At 43.3% G+C, this 11,970-nt stretch overlaps 1 protein-coding gene and 1 long non-coding RNA gene across 4 annotated transcripts in view; one reads left to right on the forward strand and one right to left on the reverse strand.

Annotated features, from left to right (window-relative positions):
• Positions 1 to 2,630, reverse strand: part of LOC137849590 (uncharacterized) — a 38,691-nt gene extending 36,061 nt beyond the window's left edge. Inside the window, exon 1 of the long non-coding RNA XR_011091978.1 lies at positions 1,464 to 2,630. This is a non-coding gene — a long non-coding RNA (uncharacterized lncRNA). The remainder of the gene's footprint in view (positions 1 to 1,463) is intronic.
• Positions 2,631 to 2,718: 88 nt separating this feature from the next.
• Positions 2,719 to 11,541, forward strand: AMIGO2 (adhesion molecule with Ig like domain 2). 3 transcript variants are annotated; one of them, XM_068669344.1, is made up of 2 exons: positions 2,719 to 2,858; positions 9,780 to 11,541. In XM_068669344.1, the coding sequence occupies exon 2, from the start codon at positions 9,853 to 9,855 to the stop codon at positions 11,416 to 11,418; it is 1,566 nt and encodes a 521-aa protein (XP_068525445.1). In that variant the 5' UTR covers positions 2,719 to 2,858; positions 9,780 to 9,852; the 3' UTR covers positions 11,419 to 11,541. The 3 variants fall into 3 exon arrangements, with proteins under 3 accessions (XP_068525445.1, XP_068525444.1, XP_068525446.1); XM_068669343.1 differs by lacking the exon at positions 2,719 to 2,858 and adding an exon at positions 2,967 to 3,347 and having other exon boundaries at positions 9,780 to 11,540; XM_068669345.1 differs by lacking the exon at positions 2,719 to 2,858 and adding an exon at positions 3,436 to 4,534.
• The last annotated feature ends 429 nt before the right edge of the window (positions 11,542 to 11,970 follow it).

Raw genomic sequence — 11,970 nt, forward strand, 5'->3', positions numbered from 1 at the left:
CGGCAGTATTTGACCCTCCAGTCTCCAGCTCCCTGGACATGACAGCAGTTATGTTGTGCTTCAGGGCATGCCAAAAGCATTACGGTCTTGACAGGACTCAGTGCCTGTGCATGTATCTCACACTGAAGCTCAGACAGAATCCATGGACCCAGTGCTCTCTCCCATGAGGCTTGATCCACTAGGTGTTGTCCAAGCTCTTTGGTTTTAGACAAAATATATTGTTGGATATTGCTTTCTCCTAAAACATGGCTGGGGGAAGAGGCGATACTATTCCTCTTAGGTACACACAAATCAGTGTTTAATCCTCATGTGGCAGCAGCTCTGAGTTCATTCATGTGGGACTGCAGCCCATGGCCCCCAGCACACTGAATTACACTGACCATCCGAGTAGACCTACGCTGGAACAGAATTAATTCAGTACTGAGGCAGAGGAATCACAGAAAGGAAGATGGCTGTCTAACCCTTTTTACTGCATGTTACCCAGTGGCTGTAACTGTATACAGCAGACCTTAGACTGGAGACTGGCACCCTTTCTTTCTGTGTGAGCACTATGGTAGAAAACCATGCTCCAGCCAGAAGCAGAGCATGACAGGAGAGGTGGAGGATATTTCTTTCTTTCAGCAGCCCCTTGGCTTCTCCTAGTCAGTCCCTAGCAGAACAGTTTTGTTGCTTGTTCATGAAGGGACTGTAAATTCCCTAAAGCCAAGTCAAATCAGGATGCTGCTTTTGAAAAAAATGTCCTTTAATGATCAGTTTAATGATATAACTGTAATAAAGTTACTGTTTTACTAAAAAGAGATATACACGTGTTTTTTTTTGTTTTTTTTTGTTTTTAAGATAATACAGGCATTTAAGTATTTGTGGGGCTTTCAAGAGCACAGGGAAAATACTGTTATTAAAAGCCCATCTCAAGCCCATCAGTCTCCCTGGTACTACACAGGACATGAAAGCAAGAACAGTTCCATCACCGAAAAGCTTTGACTAATAGATAGTTTTGACTAATAGATAGTTTTGTACAGGGGCAGGGAAACACAGGCAGGATCCTGATGTTTTTGGAAGAAGGAGACAGCTATCAGCAATTCTCTGTAATAAAAAATCTCTACTGGTGGTGCCAGAAACCTTACATTTGTACAGATTATCACAAGAAAGGCTTCATGTCCTAATTAATGGACTGTCAGCTTCACACAGCTTGTGCCCACATACGATCAACAAAGATTTTGGATAGGTACTGTTTTCACACCAGTACTGTTTGCTAGAAGAAAGATAATTACTAATTGTTCCCATCCAAGTTAGAATTTTAAAAACAATATTCATTGTAATTTAGTACGTAACAAGTGTCAAAAGCACCTTTAGGCTGTGAATTAGCACAATGCATTAGATTGCATCATGCCATGAGCAAACTTGTCAACATTCAGTAGGAACAAAGAATTGCTGGGCTCACAACCAGCTGTTCTCAGACTTACAAGAATCCTGTAGCTCTGAACTCCCCTCAGCCTGTTTGATGCATCCCTTGATCACGATTTCTGTGCAAAGTCTGCTCCTTGGCAGATGGCCTCCATCCATAAGCTGAGCAGGTCATGTAAAGATCATCACAACTCCCGTTGATTTCTTGAGCATCTGGGCCTTGACATCTCCTACACAAAAGCAAATCCCAGTCAGCATTCATGAGAAAAAACAATCCTGGAAAACAACATTTTTATTTCCTTAAGTATTAGGCACTTCACTATGATTTGGATCCTGCCTCCCCAAAGTAATTATCACTATGCCAAGATTTCATGGTTGGAATCTAAGTTGGCTACAAGTAGTGCCATCACTGCACCTACCTGTGTTTCACACTTATGGTCTGAACAAACCGCAGTTAAAACTGTTATCATTTCAAAACCAGGTTATTTAAAGAAAGCATGCAAAGTACAAATGGATGGCTACTCCATATGTTATCACATCACCATTCCACAAGAAGGACTGTAAAAAGAATTCAGGCTTAACATTTTCAGTTTTGATAGCAGGGGAAGGAAACAGAACACTAATATCATCTTCCTCAGAGTCTATTGACAGTGTGAACAATTTAAATTTTACCCATTATTTTATATATTGAGGCAACTAGAAATGCTTAATGGTTTATTCTAAATGGAGATAACTAGCTTCTTTAAACAAATTCAGCTGGAGTGTCTGAAACCAAACAGTGTCAAATCAGTAACCTGGAGATTGAAATTATTATTATATATGGTGCATCATCTAAACACGCAGAATTGCAGAAAATAAACACAGAATATGAATGATTAATAAAAAGTTGATTTTTTATCATAAGATAGTGATCCAAAAGTATTTGAAATTGATAGCAGTATCACCCACAGCTCACAAGGCTCTAATCTGCACGGAATCCAATTTTTAACAGATTTCTTGTACTATACTAAAAAATTTCAGTTTGCTTGTAGCATGAATTTTAGGGTAAGAAGGATCCCTTGAGCATTACATGTAGCCACAAACACTGATATTAAACACCAGTTCGATATGTGCCCTTGCAAGAAGAAGTGTGATTTACAGCAGCTTTAAGACACAAGCCCTCTTTGCTGAGAATTTTTCTATAAACTGTATGCCCGGATGACAATAAATCCCCAACCCCTGCTATTCGCTAAGCCAGTCCCTGTTCAGCTTCAGCCTCTACACGCAGGGCGCTCGAAACGATGGAGGAAATTTAGGCAGCAACTTCACCGGGGAAGGTTAACAACCGCCCAGGATCGGAGGGAAGGGTGCTTGGATGCTTGCAGCTTGCAGCTTTCCCTCTCCCCGACCTGGCAGCGGCTCTCGCACAGCTCAAGGCAAGCCCGAAAGTTGCCGGGGGGGCCGCCGCCGGCTCGGTGAGGAGCGGATCGGAGCGGATCGGGCGCGCCCCCCCGCGCAGGGCCGCGGAAATCCCCGCGGATCGGATCGGAGCGGAGCGGGGCGGATCGGGTCGGGGCGGTGCGGAGCGGAGCGGGGCGGAGCGGGGCGGGCGGCGCGGCCCTCCCCGGGGCACCGGCGGCTCCGTCCCGCTGCCGCCGAGGGGAAGCGGCGGCGGGGACCAGGGGCGGGGGCAGGAGGGGATAAAAGCCCCAGCCCGCTGCTTGCTGCTGTGGCTGGCAGTCTCCTGCCTTCTCTCTTCATCATCTTCATCCTCCTCATCATCATCATCTTCATCATCATAATCATCATCACCATCCTCAGCCGTGCTGCTGGCGCTGGCTGCGGCCCCAAACTTCCCCCAGCCGCCGGAGAGGAGAGGAGCGGAGCGGAGCATGCGGGGCTGGCGGCGGGGCCGGCACCGGCACCGCTCTCCCCGGCCATGAGGCGGCCGCCGGGCGCTGCAGGTAACGCTGCCCGCCGGGGGGAGACGGGGGGGAGACCGGAGGCAATCGCAGCCCGGCGGGGGGAGAGGAGAAGAGAGGAGAGTAGGGAGCAGTGGGCTGCGGGGTGAGCTGCTCCCCGCCTGGCTCGCCTCCGAAAGGGTTGCCAAAACTTTGTCCCGGGTCCCAGCACTGGTCCTCGGGGTGCTGCCCCAAGCCCCCTTGGCGCGGGGGTGGGGGCTCTGAAGTTTAGGCTGTGGGAGAAGCTCCTGGAGGCGGTGGGGATGCTCCGCTGGGCAAGTAAACTTTCGTGGGATCTGGCATCGCTTGGAGACTGGTTGGTGGTGCTGTAAGTGAGGCACCGCTGCTTGTCACTGCGTTTTTCTTAATTGTTGGGCGATCTCCTTAGCAACTGAAGTCGTCCGCGAGGTTGGAGCTAGGGCGCAGCCTGATTTACAGAGAAGCATGGCGAAAGGGGTGCGTTGCTGGTCCGCTGAGCATATTTCCCTTGCGCTCTTAAAGAGGAGCAGGAGCTGTGGGGTGTTGACACGTAGATGGTGGTGCCGTAGCCAAATTGCCGCGATCAGCCCAGCTCAGACCCGTGGCACGTCACCCAGCTGCTCAGTTTTCTTTAAGCCAAGTGAATTGCCACGGGTGGAAAGAAATAAACAAGTCTGTCTTCAGAGAGATTCGGTCTTTGGTGAGGGATGTGTGGGAGAAAATAGTTTTAGCTGGCCAGGTTTGCTGGGACAAATTCCTCCCCAGTCCAGCACTGCTGAGGTCTGGCCAGGTGCTGGCCAGAGAGATCACTCCATTTGCCAGGCTGACCTCAGGATCGGCTTGCTGCAAAGGTGATGTAAAGCCATTTTTTCATCTCTGTTAGGTCCTGCACCAAGCACAGCTTAGCCCAGTTCAGGGATTTAGTCCAGTATATCAAGGCATCACCCAGATGTAGATCACAAACAGGCTCTGCTTCCCAATCCATCATGTCACTGAATATCATGGATTATGATGTCTGGGTAATCCAGATCTGCTCCGTCAGAAATGCTGAGCCCAGCTGTCACAGGCAGGTTCGACACAGACTGCCTTCGCATCCTATAGTGTTAAAAGCAGAGCAAAACCTGAAGATATGTGAGGTGGCCACTACAGCAATGTTTCCTTGGACTCTTTCCCCACCACACACAGAATGGAAGTGTGTGCAGACCTTCCTAGTAAGTCTAACATTTAGAAAGATTAATCATGTGAGATGTCACTAGTCTGTTTGCAATTAATGGTTCTATCGTGTACTTAAGCAGGATTTGTAAAGTTAGGCTTAAAAGTATTACTAATTGTACTTCTATAGTATTGTTGCTATAAATGACTGAAACCCCATTTTGATGGTCTTCTCCCTCCCCCCCCATTGTTCATGATGAAAGCTTTCTTAATTATGATTTTTTTCATAAAAAAAAAGGACTGTGAGGAAACTGTTTTGACACCTGAGACACCACAATTTTGTTTCATCTGTTATTCTATTTAACTAATAAGGCCTTAATTCATCTGATATCTAGAAAAGTGAAAGGGGGAGAGCAACTGTGTGGGCATTCAATTCAATGGGAAGGTGCAGAGGTGGGTGAGTGACTTGTGGGCTGGTGAGATGGGCTAAGGGACTGTATAAAGTGCAAGGATGTGGCATAAAAAGAGCTAGGAGATGTGGAAACAGTACAGACCTTTTAGAAGTCTGTACTGAGGTCTTTAATATTTTCTAGTGTTTGAGCTTGTGATTCTATAAACTCAACATTGGGGTGGGGGAGTGGGGGGTGTATACAAATATTTGCATTTTCACTGTGCAGAAAGTGCCAGCCAGGAGTGAGACTGTTTGCATCACCAGTGTATAGGAAGATGTTATTCCTACTGTGAAAGCAGATCGATCCACTTTAACACTGAAAAGACTAGTGACAGTGTTTGCAAAAGCATTCAGGTGACTTGTAATCTCCAGTCCCTTTCACTACTTAAATTAAAAACGGTGCCACATATATACATTTTTAAGCAAAGTCTCAAATGAACTGAGAGAGATAGTTCAGTATATAGGTTTTCCTGGAAGAAACAGAAAGCTGGTGCAGAGATTACAAATGTAGCATTAGTAGGAGAGAGAACCCAGAGAAAATGGTAATGACTGTTTAAGACATTAGTTGATTTTTGCTGTGATAACTGATAATGAGGAAACTCACAGGCATCCAGCATTGCCACTTTCCATAAGCAGCTCTGGGTGCTTGTTAATCCCAAAAAACTTATGAGAAAAAAAAAATCAAAACCAGGAGCCAAATCACCTAGGAGCTGATCTGTTGTAGTCAACTGTTACTGACAACAGAGAATATTCTCTGTGATATGAGAATACATCCTGCATTTCTTCTTAAATGGTTAAAAAACATGTGCACCATTACTGCACAGATGATTCATCTCAGGAAGTACTGTGTTTTTGGCAGTTAACTTAAAATATCACACTTAACACCACAAAGAAATGATTTATTTGTAAAGAATTCAAGTGCAAGTCCCCCCAACCATGCCCTTCACTCAAAAAAGCCATTTACCAAGCCCATTCAGAAATGAAGTGAAAATGGTGAAGTACTTAGCCAGAGCCTGTTGACACATTAGCTGCTAGTATCTAATAACATTAATTCTTGAGAAAATATGCAATATTGAAATTTACAAAGTGATACTTTTATAAGACCCAAAGTAATGTTATTGGGATGAAACAAAATGCTTTTTAACATAAGGCTGATTGTAAGCCTTATTCTTCCTTGCCAGTTAACAGCTGCACATAACCAACACCTAACTCTTTATGCAGACATTTTGAAAGGGTTCAGATGATCACATAGATTATAAATATTTGTGTTCAGTATGCTTAGCTTTGCTACCAGCCTGTGTAAGTTATGCAGAAGTTTGGGGAAACACAAGTACTCAAAGGATGGAACAAGCTGCATCTCAGCAGCCCAAACCTCCAGAAAGGGAAAGGCCCCGTTGAGACTGAAGACACTGCACTGTGATTTGGGCACAGCAAGGAAGGTTTCTGCTTGGTAGGGTGCTTTCAGAATAACCTGGTTTGGCCCCTGGTATATGTGCGATATCCATAATTTGGCTTTGCCTTCCCAAGCAAGCCAAACAAGTTTGTCCATCTGAAGTCAAAGTTATGATGATTTACACCAGCCCCAAATCTGCCCTTGGGATTTGGATGCAGGTGAGCTCAGAGTTTCTAGTGAGTTAATTGTAGGTGTAGACAGAAACAAACATGCACGGCTATTTAGTGTATTCAACTTGGTAAGCCTTCTCAAGCTGGGCATTGACCTAGTACTTTCTGTTTGGAGTATCTCCAGGATTGCAGTTATATTCAACAGAGGAGATGATTTTGAAAGTGCCATTCATCTTTTTACAAGTGCAGTTCCATGAGAAATTAGTCTGCAGAGGCTGCAAAATCAGACAGTCAAATATTAGTGGAAAAGGCAACCTATGCAACATTAAATTATCCCCCATTTTGCGAATGTGTTATAATTCAGTCTTTATGCACCTGGTTTTATGATATACAGTTTTCACATACCTTGTTTTGAGCAGTGTGCTAACTAAATGAGCAGTTAGGAAAATCTTTTTACATATTTCAGTGTTTCCATTGTGCCTTATGTACTGCTTGCCACACAAATCCACAGTGGAGGGAGTACAGAATCATTTCCTTATGTTCAATTCTCTAATGCTTTCATAGGTCTCACTCTCTAGATGAACTTATATCTATTAATTGTTTCCATAAACGATGAGCTGTCTAGCAAAAACACCCCAGGTAGGTGTTTAGGATTGGTTAAAACTAATTCCTCTTGGTTCCTAGCTTCCCACTGACAACCCCATATTGTTAGATACTTCAGAATGACCTGAAAACCTATAAGACTTTAGAATAAAATCTTAGTATCAAGATTCATAATCAATTAATTTATGTTTACAATATTCTTATACTTAACATTATGTTTCTATATCTCTTTTATACACAGGGAAGCAAGGAGAAAACTCAATAGTCAAAGCTGTCAGCTAGAGTCGTAAAATTTTGACTTTCATCTCGACACTTCTTCAGATCAGCCCTTCCCAGATTTAACATATACAAGCTCCTTATTTGCTGAGTCTCAGGCTGATGACTGCAATAAGCTCATGATTTTCTAACAGTCACCAGTTCACATAATTTGCCTGATGTCACAGGAATTGTGTAGCAGAAGCTAGGATATGTTGCAGTTGTCATGCACAGGCATTTACTTAGTTCTTGGTGTAATCACCCTAATCACCCTTTCTTTTCCATGTTCTTCAACAGATCCTTTGCACAGTATGAGAAAAGGTTTTGGGAGGGGAGAAATCTAACTGAGCATGTAACTAAGGGCAGTATATAAAAATCTAAATGACACAGAAAACCTTAATTGTGATACTAATTTTTGAATATTTGATATGGCTGCCCTGTCATTCTCTTAATATAGTTTTGGGTAACACAAGCATTTAAATCCAATGTATATATAAATTCTTTTGCAAGGTGAATTCTCCCCTCCTGCTGCCTTCATATTTCTTCTTTTAATGGGTCATTAGAAGGGTTCGGCTCTCTAGATTCATAGCACAACCTCTACCATTTGACTTAAGAATAGAAGACTTGGCAGAAGACAGCAGCCTGTCAGGTTGGCAGAGTGTTAGGGAGGAGGGGAGTAAGGAACTGAGGGACAAGTGGAAATTAGTGCATTTCACATTGATTAATTGATTGCATAGGTAATCTTAGACTCACAAGTACCAGATGCAAATTCTCCATAAAAGTATGTTTTAATGTTCACCTCTTGAAACACTTGTCTTTCTTATGCTTAACCCTTTTATGTCATTTATTTCCTCCCTATCTGCTTTCCCAGGCTTATTGTATGCTTTAGCTGAGTTCTGTGCCCTGATGGCATCCAAACTACCTCACGCTTGCTCCATTAGCTACAATGATGATGCTCCATTAGCATCCTCCTTTCCTGGCTTTGCCCTTCCTTTTCCATGCATCTCTTATCTTCCCTTTCCCGTTAACCCCTTCTTTGCCTGTATCTCTGCATTAGTCCTCCACCTTCCAGGTCTTGATTTTAACATCTGAATCCTTTTTTCATCCATCTCCCCTCATCAACGAATACAACTCCTTTTATTCTGCTTCTCTCTATTTAATTTCCATTTGATTCTCCCTGCTGCCCCTTGGCATCCTTCCATCTCCCAGCTCTGGGACATATCACTGTCAGCAGCCCAGAGCAACTGTCGGTGTGGGGTTCCCTGCTCAGATACTGTACCAATGGGTGGGTGAGACTGGAGGAATGAGTTCAAGTTTAATATGTGGGAGCTGAATACCACGCTTGATCTGTGAAGGGGTGGGGATAATCAATGCATATGGATTCACCTGGGAATTTACTGGCAAACTCTTAACAGGTATCCAGGGAGAGCAAGAGTGAAAATAAATGTTCATTGTTCTGCTAATTATGTGTACATTTTCCTAGGAGATGGCAAAAAACATATACCTTGGCATGGAACCACCAGCCTGACAAATTTTAAGTCCCTGCTTCAAACTATAGTGACACTAAAATATTCTCAGAAGAGTATGATAGGTTTTGTTCTTATTACTTGAGAAGAAAAATTAGCAAAACATTTTTTTTTCCCCTTTAATGAGTTTTGAGAAATGGCTGACTCATCCTAACTGAAAGGTCCCAAAACTTCTGCTTGAGGTAGGCACAGGCATGGGAAATTTCCTCCCCTACAATTATTTTGGCAAAGGTAGAAGTAACAGAATATGAAGCATTCCAGTTGAACAACTTGAATAACTTTAAAAATGGACTGTTGATTCCTGAACTATCAGTTACTGAATTAACAATAAAAATAATAATAAATCATATGACCTTTAAAGTTAAAGAGACTTATAAAATTCTTTGCTTAAAAATGTGAGGCATTCTCTGGGAAGAAACACATATCATAACTGCTCCTTGCTAGACAAGGCAATATTTTTGGATAAGATTTTTTGTTTGTTTTTGTTTTCCTCCTCTCTCTACCATAGGTTTTTTTGCCTAGGCTGGTTTGGAAACAGCTAGGAGATGCCATTGTCCATTCAAGTTCCACAGATGAGCATTTCAGATTTTTTTTCTTTTTTTTTTTTATTTACATATATTTTAAATTGTCAGAAATTGCATTCCTTAGTCCAAGACTGAAGAACGGTTGCATTTTTTTGAAGAGCAAAACATGTCTCTAATGTGAATGTTTACAGATGAGTGAAGAACGTCATGTTTACATAAAGCCAGCGCTAAGCTAAAATCATCTAACAACTAGATTTTCTAACTAATTGTATGAAGCATTGATTAATTCACTGTGTTTGTTCAGAAGGCATGCATAAGAAATCAGGCAGGGTATGAATGTTAAATGTTAATGTGCTGTACCTCTGTATTCCTCTTTTGACAGCGATTAGTGCAAAGCTAGCTGCACATGTAATCTGTGGCAAGAAGCACTGGGAGCCAGCTAAGAGCCAGCGACAATGTCTTTAAACTGCCGGACGCTTCCTACTCGACTTGGAGTTTGTAAGGTGAACTGCAGAGGGTTGGCATGCCTCTTGGTCTTCACAGTGAGTGTCTGTGGCAGTGCCCCGGGGATGTGTCCAACAGCCTGCATCTGTGCCAGCGATATCGTAAGCTGCACCAGTAAAAACCTCTCTCGGGTGCCAGGAAATCTCTATAAAAGTATGAAAAGGCTGGATCTGAGTTATAACAGAATTGGATTCTTAGAGCCTGAATGGGTCCCGGTGCTGTTTGAGAAGCTGAACACTTTAATAATCAATCATAACAGCATTAGCAGCATTATCACTGGAAGCTTTTCCACAACCCCAAATCTAAAGTACCTAGACTTGTCGTCCAACAGCCTGAAGACGCTGGGCAGCCCCGTGTTCCAGGAGCTGAAGGCCCTGGAAGTTCTCCTGCTGTACAACAATCAGATAACGCAGATAGAGTCTTCAGCCTTTGGAGGATTGTACAAATTGCAGAAATTGTATTTAAGCTATAACTCGCTCTCGCATTTCCCGCTGGACTTGTACGTTGGCAAACACAAGCTGACAGAACTCATATTGCTGGATGTTTCCTTTAATCACATCCAGTCAATGCCTATCCAGCGCCTGAGTTCGGTGCCAGCCAAGCATCTCAGTGGAGTTTATCTTCACGGCAACCCATTTTACTGTGACTGTACACTGTACTCCATGCTGATCTTCTGGTATCAAAGGCACTTCAACTCTGTCATGGACTTCAAAAGCGAGTATACCTGTTTGCTGCGATCGGACCCAAGAGGTTACAATAAACTGCCTTTACTGCATGACAACTTTCTGAATTGCTCAGAAAGCACCATCAACAGCTCTTTCCAAGCCTTTGGGTTTATTCATGATGCCCAGGTTGGTGACAGGCTGATCATTCACTGTGACAGCAGAATCAGTGATGCAGGCACACACTTTGTTTGGGTTAGTCCAGACAATAAATTGCTGGAGCCAGACAGGGACACAGGCAACTTTAGGGTGTTTCATAACGGGAGCCTGGAGATAACAGATGCCCAGCTAGAGGACTCTGGGCTGTACTCCTGCATTGCAATAAATAAGAAAAGACTATTGAATGAAACCATAGAGGTTAGAATAAATGTGAGCAATTTCACAGTTAACAGGTCCCATGCTCATGAAGCATTTAATACAGCTTTTACCACCCTTGCTGCCTGTGTAGCCAGTATTGTTTTAGTACTGCTCTATCTCTATCTGACCCCCTGCCCGTGTCAATGCAAGACAAAGAGGAGGAAGAGGAAGCTGAACCAAAGCAGTGCCCACTCATCCATACTGAACTCCACACCACCTCAAGAGCTGCCTGCCGATGAGAAGAAGGCCAGCACTGGCAAACGTGTGGTTTTCCTGGAACCTGTACATGAACCAAAACACGGTCAGAATGGAAAAGTAAAACTGTTTCCTAATGACAATGCCATAGCTGAGAGTATCTTAAAAACCACTCGAACAAAATCCGACTCTGATTCTGTCAACTCTGTGTTCTCAGATACACCTTTCATGCCATCAACTTAGTTTGCTGCCTGTGTTCGTATTGTGCAGTCACATTTCTGAATACCTCCTTTGCTTGTAGCAGTCATCAGGAAAAAGAAATAAAGAGAGAAAATGTTTTAAAAAAAGTATCTATTGTCAGTCCTTGAACTGCATCTCCTCTCCTTTGTGAGTGCAGGGCCATGCAACAGGGATACCTTGAGAAAAGCAAACAGCATGGCATTCATGTGAATGCCTTTGGTGAAAGCCTAGCCTTGGTTTTTACTCTCTAGGATGTATGCAGCCATCTCTTGTGCTTATTTAGAGGTACTTCCAGTGCATACAGCTGATTTCTCAGGGCAGATGCTGACCCCCACACAAGACTCTTGGTTCTTATGAGTGCTCCCCTTCTCTGCAAGGAGCATACGAGCAAACTGAGGTGGCTACAGAGGAAAGTGCCCAGCCTTCCTGCTATTCCTTTCACAGGTCCATAAAATCTTCACATTAAAATCATAGAGGAAAATAATTTTCCTAGACTGATCTTAACAAAAAGATTAGATTTGCCACCAGGATGCCTAGCAGTACTGGATAAAAGTT

Source organism: Anas acuta, chromosome 1 (genome assembly GCF_963932015.1).
Source record: "Anas acuta chromosome 1, bAnaAcu1.1, whole genome shotgun sequence".
Classification (NCBI taxonomy): Eukaryota; Metazoa; Chordata; class Aves; order Anseriformes; family Anatidae; genus Anas; species Anas acuta.

What these genes read in the sequence shown, in the direction of transcription:
- AMIGO2 (XM_068669344.1), top strand. Translation starts at nt 9,853, where the DNA reads ATGTCTTTAAACTGCCGGACGCTTCCTACTCGACTTGGAGTTTGTAAG.